This window comes from Leucoraja erinacea, chromosome 34, assembly GCF_028641065.1.
Source record: "Leucoraja erinacea ecotype New England chromosome 34, Leri_hhj_1, whole genome shotgun sequence".
Taxonomy (NCBI): domain Eukaryota; kingdom Metazoa; phylum Chordata; class Chondrichthyes; order Rajiformes; family Rajidae; genus Leucoraja; species Leucoraja erinaceus.
In genome coordinates, this window is record NC_073410.1 from 9,695,969 (window position 1) to 9,704,579 (window position 8,611).

General features: G+C 38.8%; 1 protein-coding gene across 3 annotated transcripts in view; it reads left to right on the forward strand.

Annotated features, from left to right (window-relative positions):
- The window catches only part of LOC129712985 (serine-rich coiled-coil domain-containing protein 2-like), a 336,356-nt gene extending 328,006 nt beyond the window's left edge, over positions 1 to 8,350 (forward strand). The window contains exon 11 of one of the 3 annotated variants that reach the window (XM_055661816.1): positions 6,816 to 8,350. In XM_055661816.1, the coding sequence (XP_055517791.1) occupies positions 6,816 to 7,748 (933 nt within the window). In that variant the 3' untranslated portion in view covers positions 7,749 to 8,350. The remainder of the gene's footprint in view (positions 1 to 6,815) is intronic. The other 2 variants (XM_055661817.1, XM_055661818.1) reach the window with 2 other exon arrangements.
- Positions 8,351 to 8,611: the final 261 nt, after the last annotated feature.

Sequence of the window (8,611 nt, forward strand, 5' to 3'; positions counted from 1 at the left end):
TTTTTTAAATGCAACTAGGGCTGTTCCCTCCATCACGTTATCATGCATTGATTTTCAAATCCCTTCCACTTGGTGAAAGATCAGAACTTGTGAACTCATCAAGCTTAGATCCGTTGTGTGTCTTCCCCCATTATTCACTTGAACATTTATTACATTATATATATGATAGAAATTCAGATAGATGAGTAGAGTTTAATGCGTAACCTTTACAACGCAACATTTGAAGTATGAGAAACATCTTTGGGATTTTGTGTAAACAAGTTAATTCTCCCATGGTGATGGTTATGGATATTTTTTAACAATGTGGTCATATTTAACTTTTAACTCAACACTGCGATATGCTTTGGAGAAGTGAGGCATAGAACCATGTAGAATTATCAGGCATTAAGTTTGGAAGATAGTTCAACATATTCATCTGAGCTAAAGGTACTGCCTACCTGTGTTACCTAGACCACTACCCTATCCCAAACTCCAGTTATCGCAAACAAAACAACACACGTTTTACCACCAAGTAAACATTTCAGCCCACTTAACTGGAAGAGAAGAATCACATTATTGGAAATTTCTTCAAACCTCCCATCATCTGTGAGCTTTGCCAATATTTCACATACATATTTTCATTATAAATCACACTGCTGAGCAGAACGAATGCTTACAGCATGAGAGTTCTTTGATCACAGTGTGAAATGAGTGAGACCACTGGCTAACAGATTGAAACTGTCTCTAAATTCCAACACAATAGATATCATGTAAAATACTTGCAATAGGAAATGTTAACACAAATCGAATAATTTGATTTGCAGTTTCTAAGCCATCCAGAATTCTAATCTCCCCCCCCCCCCCCCTTCCCACAGCAGTTTGGGACAGCATCTTCCTCATTGTTCTGAGGACAGCATGTATCAGGGCAATCAATTAATTTCCGTCAAGATGCCTTAATGGTTTTCTTCAAACCTGAAGTTATGCTTGTTAATTCTGATGTGTAAAAATGGCAATGAATAATTCTCCAGAAACTGGCAGAAAATGACTGTCATGTGTACCACAAATAATGGTCATTGAAAGAGATAACCCATCTGATCAGGGATTATATGGACAGAAGGAAACTATTTGGTCCATTGCGTCTTTAATTATTACTCGGACAGCTCATTGAAAGAACTCTCCATGTTACACACTTCCCTCTTTATTTCTTTTTGAGTATTTCTATTAAATCTGGTTCTATTGCCCTTTCAGAGAGTGTGTTCCACATCAGTATAGCTTGCTGAGTAAATTATTTTCCTCCCGTAGGCTTCTTCCAATTATATTATATCAATGTCCTTTGGGTTTTGACCATTGTGCTACTAGATAAAGTACTCGATGTGCTTTGAGACTCAGATCTTTCTTGGTTTAATACCGGTTTTCAGACATCATGGATGAGATTTTCACATTATTTCAGGGTAACTCACACTTGTTTCAACATTAGTTTAGGATCAGCACAAATCATCAGAGATTGAAAATCCTTGCATAGAATTACATTTAGCACAATTTTCCAGGGAGAAGAAACTGCTACAAGTTAATGGGCTGTGGTCAGTTTTAGGAACCTTCTGTAAGCAGCGAGGCAAGATATTTCATGGAGAATAATACATAGGACTGATGAAGGAAAGATATTCAGTGTGACAGTTAGAGGAATCTTAAGGCATTGACATAAGATTGGGCATCAGCAGGGGCAATGCAATTGAATTTTACTATGAAATCATATATCCCGCGACTTTTTCAAATCACGTGTAGTTTGTGCATGATTACACTTTGTGTAGTATTCTCATTGTAAATGTACTGTGTGAAGAGGCAGATAGTGGATAGAGGTGATTTCCAGGAGGAAAGTGGTTCAGAGGAAATGAACTGTCTGTGCAGCAGCCATATTTGTGGAAGTCATTCCTGTTATGATGTTGCAACACTTGCAGAAACTACTAACACATATACCATGATTGCTTTATATACATTGGTGGAAAAAAACCAATAATTTTTGCTATTGAATTCTCCCTCCACTGGCAGTGCTTGATACAATGTATTTCTGCCAAATAATCCTTCATCTTAGGTAGTTTAACATTTTGTAAGAAACGCGGGAGAGAGAAAACAGAGAATTATAGACCAGTTAACCTGTCATTGGTGGTGGGGAAGATGCTGAAGTCAATCATAAAAGATGAAATAGCAGCACATTTGGCTAGCAGTAACAGGATCGGTCCGAGTCAGCATGGATTTATGAGTGGGAAATCATGCTTGACTACTCTTGTGGAATTTTTTGAGGATGTAACTAGGAAAATGGGTAAGGGAGAGCCAGTGGATGCAGTGTAGCTGGCCTTTCAGAAAGCATTTGATAAGGTCCCACATAGGAGATTAGTGAGCAAAATTAGGGCACATGGTATTGGAGTAGAGTGCTGACATGGATAGAGAAGTGGTTGGCAGACAAGAAACAAGAGCAGCAATTAACGGGTCCCTTTCAGAATGGCAGGCAGTGACTAGTGGGGTATCGCAAAGGTTCAGTGCTGGGACCGCAGCTATTTACAATATATATTAAAGATTTAGATGAAGGGATTACAAGTAACATTAGCAAATTTGCAGATGACACAAAGCTGGGTGGCAGTGTGAACTGTGAGGAGGATGTTATGAGAATGCAAGGTGACTTGGACAGGTTCACATAGAGAGTTGTGAGTGTGGAATTCTCTGCCTTAGAGGCCGGTGGAGGCCGGTTCTCTGGATACTTTCAAGAGAGAGCTAGATAGGGGTCTTAAAGATAGCGGAGTCAGGGGATATGGGTAGAAGGCAGGAACGAGGTACTGATTGTGGGTGATCAGCCATGATCACATTGAATGGCGGTGCTGGCTCGAAGGGCCAAATGGCCTACTCCTGCACCTATTGTCTATTGACCTAGACAGGTAATATTATCTCTAGTTAATGCACCACTGTACCTGGGCAGTAATTTTCAGAGGACACTAATTTATGGTGGTAGACACGTGGTTGATGTAGAGGTTGCATTGATCAGTATCAACACCTACTGTTTATTGGCTCCAGCTCAGCACTGGTGCTCCAGAAATTCTGCTTGTACTCTGTCACTCTTAAGAAACCCTCCTTACACTCCCAACTAGTCCCCATGGTCCATTAATGGAGGGGATACATGGATAAGATAGACTCCTTCGAGATCATTCTCAAACTTGGTAATTCCTTTCCAAACATGATTTATTTTCCAACTGTTGACCTGCCAGCAAGCATTAATACCATAACAAAGAAACTTGTAAATGTTGAAGAGGGATATCATTTTCAGTATTTATTGATTATGTATTGATTCTGAAAGATAGCAGGTACCCCTTCAGTTTCCTCGTCCCTTTCTCAAGATTATATTAGGAGTGCAGTGAGAATGATTTTGTTTCCATACACAATTATACTCTTTACTTCAGCTAGCAGCTGGAAACATTGTAGGAGGCTCAAAAATAAAATAATATATAGTGTCAAGCCAAAAGAAAAAGTGTCCAGAGAGATGTGAATCTGTGGAATTCACAGTGGAGGCCAATTCACTGGATGTATTCAAGAGAGAGTTAGATTTAGCACTTAGGGCTAAAGGAATCAAGGGATATGGGGGGAAAGCAGGAACGGGGTACTGATTTAAGATGATCAGCAATGATCATATTGAATGGCGGTGCTGGCTTGAAGGGCCGAATGGCCTACTCCTGCACCTGTTTTTCTATGTTTCTATGTGTACAAAGTAGAATGGTAGATTGGAAGATTGAACAAAATATATTTTTTTAAATCAAAGCAGGTTGATTGCATTCGTTGAAACACATGAAGGTAACAATCTCCCACCCCTTGGAAATTGCTGACATCCATAGGCACTGGTGCACTAAATTCCAGGGTCGCTGGAAATGGCTGGTGAGAGGATTGATGGATGGGTTTTACTTTTTCAAAATCCGGGTATGATTACAGCACACTAGAAAATAGCGAATGTTATTTGAAAAGAAAGTAGAGGCTGAATAAAGGCCCAACGAACAATACAAGCAGGAGAAGGCAGCATCATTTTGTGAATGAGTAACCTTGTTTGACCAATTTATTGAATATACCTGGAGGCATGTGATTAAGAATTTAAAGGTTCTTAAAAGATATAATAAAAGCTCATGGTATAGAAATACCACATTGGCATGGATAAAATATTGGCTTGCTAATAAGAGAGGGTGGTCATAAATGGCTCACTTCAGGTTGGAAGATGTAACAAATGGTTTAAAATGGACATCACTGCTGGAGTCTCAACCTCTTTCAATAAATGACTCATTTGCTGTTGACACAAAAATAGATAAAAGAGTAAATTGCAAAGAGGATGTGAGGTTGAAAGAAACAAAGACAGGTTAATTGAGAGGACAACAATTTGGTAGAAGAGATAAATAAGAGATTGCAGAGCTCTGAGATACAGAGAGATCTGGGTGACTCAGAAGACTAGTTTGCGGGTACAGCAAGTGATTAGGAAAACTAACAATGTTTTACTTTGCAAGGGGAATCAAATGCAAAAGTAGTTGGATAATGCTTCAGTTGTAAAGGGCATTGGTGAGTTTGCATCCAGAGTATTGTGTATCATATCGATGTCCTTATTTATGGAAAGATATAAATGTGTTGGAGCAAGTTCGGAGATTTAGCAGGCTTGATATCCAGAATGGGCGGAATGCCTTATGAAAATAGGCTAAGGAAAATAGGTGCAAGACTACAAAATTAATTTGTAAATAAGTAAATATTTTTACATTTGGACTATCGTGTTACAGTCACATGAACAGTTTAAAACGCTAAAGTGAAATTAAATACAAGGCCATAATCTGAACCTGAATTTGGAACCCATATCTGAGGAAGGATGTGCTGGGATTCCAGAGGAGGTTAACGGGAATGATTGTGTTAACCTATGAGGAGCGTTTGATGGATCTGGGCCTGTACTTGCTGGAGTTTAGAAGGATCTCATTGAAACCTGCTGCATATTGAAAGGCCTAGATTGAGTGTATGTGGAGAGGATGTTTCCAGTGGTGGGAGAGATTAGGACTAGAGGGCACAGGATAAAATAATGTGATATTAGAATGAAGATGAGGAGGAATTTGTGGAAATCAGTGCCATGAACAGATGTGTGGCCAAGTCACTGGGTATTTTTAAATCCAAGATTGATAGGTTCATGATTAGTATGGACATCAAAGGTTACGAGAAAAAGGACGGAGAATGGGGTTGAGAAGGATAAATTGAGCAGTTACGATGAAATGGCAGAGCAGACTTGATGGGCCAAATGGCCAAATTCTGTTCCTATGTCTTATGATTTTATGAACCAAAAATGGCAGTTATTCAAATTATATGGTATTCTGTTAGCTAACCTATCAGGGGAAAAGCAAGAGTAACAGTTCAATTTTCAGCCGCCCAAAATTCAAAACAGGTCTTCAATCAAGGAAGATTATCCTGTAGTCATATACTTGTGGAAGGGGCTCTGTAAATCACTTGTTGATTAGAATTGCAAATTCTGGGTTTCATTCAATAGCAAAGAAAGACAAGTTAAGAAAGTATGGGTTGATAGATTTCCAGAATTATTGGTGTCCACCATTATATTATTCTTACACAGAATCAGTACAAAAAATGGCATTTTTATAAATGCTACAATAAAATTCACCGGCATGGTAAAATGATGGTCCTTTTTATTGCAGATGCGCTCTGAACCTGGCCTGCCCTCCAGTCTGCTCATGTGTAATTATTATGAATTGTTTATGTGCAAATGCCAGGATAATCAGATATTAATGACCTGGAAATTTAAATGAATTTCCACATAACAAATGTGTTTTAACCCAAGGTTTTAATTTAAGTGTCAAAGGTAGGGACACAAAGGGGGATGGACATTTTTTGACTATGGGTTTGTTAACCCGGAGCTGTGAATTTCCAAGCACCTGCTAATCAGCAAATTCCCTTAATGATAGAAATTAGCCTCTAATTGATCTCAGAAAATATGCACATTTATACCAATTAGATTTTGTGGCCTTTAAATGGTAGTCTAATTAAACACATTGCATTAACAGCAGGATGGCACATATCACTGTGTGTCTTGGAGATCTTGGAATTATATAAAATTGTCTGACTTGACATGAGCAATGCCACAAAAGATTCACTGGCATTACTTAATGTTACTGTCAAGGCTTGCAGTTATATTGCTCATTTGGTTACCCTGAAGAAATGTCAGTAGCCTTTCCTTTTGATATAACAGAAGGGTTTGCTTGGCCAATTCAAAGTCTTCTGTATGTTTTGGCAATTGCATGTTATCTAGCATAATATATGGTGGTTGACACTACACTGAAGTTTCACCTTTACTGCTAATTGCTTTCCCATTTCTAGATTTTTTTAAAAATGCAAATACATAAATTCCAGTGGAGTGAATTTAATTCTCCCTGGATTGCTAGTCCAGCAGTAATTCAAAAATAAGAATTTTAATACTCAGTTATCTTTTGAACCTTTTGAGCCATGTTAATTTGCAATGAATGATCTGGACAGGCATACAGAAAGGTTTGTATACTACCCGTTGTTCTTAACAATTTATTTATTTGCTCTCTGTATGGTTTTCATTTTACAATTATCAAACCCATTTGTTCTGAACACCCCCTTCGTGATCTTCTGAAAGATTGTGTTTCCAAAGAATGGCTGCTGTGCTGTCTGCTTGTCTTCAACCCTCAATGTTGCTCCCGCATGATGTCCAGGTGCTCAAAGCAAACAAGCATGTACTCTGCCGGTCTCTTAGCTATATCATATTAAATGTAACATAATCTGAAACGTTCTGTTTCTTTCAACAGCCTCCAGTACTACAGCCTTCCAGCTACACATGCAGCACCAAAGATCGCAGCATGGGAAAATTAGCAAAACCAGTCCATACCGAGGACCTCAGTAGGAATCAGAAGAATGGATCTAGTGAGAACTGCCCTCAAACTAACCAAGAAGGAAAAAATGTTGTTTGCTCACAGTTGGATTCTGATAAAGGCTTCACTCTGTCGACCCAACAGAAGAATGAAGACTCTAATGACAGATCTGCCCAGAAACCCCCAGTCTCTAACAAGACCAAGCAGAGTCCAGCTGCGCTGCCTAGGGAACATGGGCATAGTCAGGTTTCAGTCCAGCCGGTCAATTTGCCCGGCTGCTCATTATTTACAGAAGAAGCCTTGAATAAAGACTATCGTCCCAGGTTTGCTTTCAAACAGCCTTCCAAGGATTTGAATATTAAATCCAAAATCCAGACTTCAATTGTGAAGTCTCCTCTGGTCTCTAAGCCTAGAAAAAATGTGCTTGCAATCTCTCAGGCAGCACTTAGCCCTGTAGACAGTTCAGTTCAACCATCTATAAATAATCAAAAGGAATCAGAACAACACCTCCAATTATCAATACCCACAAATATTTCTACACAAAAAGATGAACAACAAAAAAGAAAATCCAAACTATCACCTTCCCTATCATCACCACTTCTGAGCATTAAGACTTCAGCATTTTCAGCCAGTCCTGGGTCTCTTCACAAGGAGATCCAACAGGTTGAGTCCACCAAATACCAAGACGAACCATCACTTCAGATCCTACCATCAGACAAGCAACAGAAGAAGCACAGAGAAGATTGTTCTGCAAAAGATCAGGGTGATGAATCCCAGGCAGACAAACTTGCATCATCTGTTCGGCATTCTCGCCTTCCTAAACCAAAGACGCATGCATCCACTCCCACAAGTTGCAATTTTCAGGGCTAACTGAAGCCTGATGTTAAACACTCATAGTACAAGTCTGCCTGCCAGATGAGATTTCACCAAGTCTGGATATGGCAACTGTTAACTTGCCCAATTAACTTCCCCCATTCTAAATGACAGCTCCTGCTGACCATACTGATGCAATGGCAAAGACCGGCATTCACAGACTCTTGAGACACTATATTTGCAGTGTGTGGCCTTTTGCTTTTGGAGAATCCAGAACATCAAACATTTTGGTCAGATTTTGCCAGGGTGGGACAGGACAAGAAAACTAATTGTGGAACAGTTTTTGAATCTGTAATGACTTGGACATGAATCACTAAGTTGTAAACCTTGACAGAGGCATGAAGAGCAGGATTTATTTTAAGCAAAAACTGTATTAGTACTTTGTTGTCTTTTATTTCAGCTAATCTGATTAAACATGTTATGATTGGAAAGACGATAAGAGAAGGCAACTTACCAGGAAAGTGGTAATTTTAATCTTAGCTGATCCATCGGAGTTGAATATTTTTGTTTGTTTAAACTATTAGATTAAAAATATATTTAAGTTAAACTTCTGGAGGTTTAGATTCTAATATAAGTAATAAAAAAAATACAGCATTAAATTGCCTGGAATGGGAATCATACTTACAAGATCTTTACCAGAAAGAATGGGCATCAAGTCTAATGTATCAAATATTTCAGAAGATATTTCCGTCAGCTTGCCTAATCCTCTAAAGGCAACCAGAAGAGAGTATCAATCTTTTCAATTCAACTGGCGCTGGGCAACATTCAATGTTAAGGTCATTTGGTGGAAAGGGATGTTGTGTTCCTTTCCATGCATCACTCATGCACATTTTCCAGTGTATTTGATTATGTACAATTGC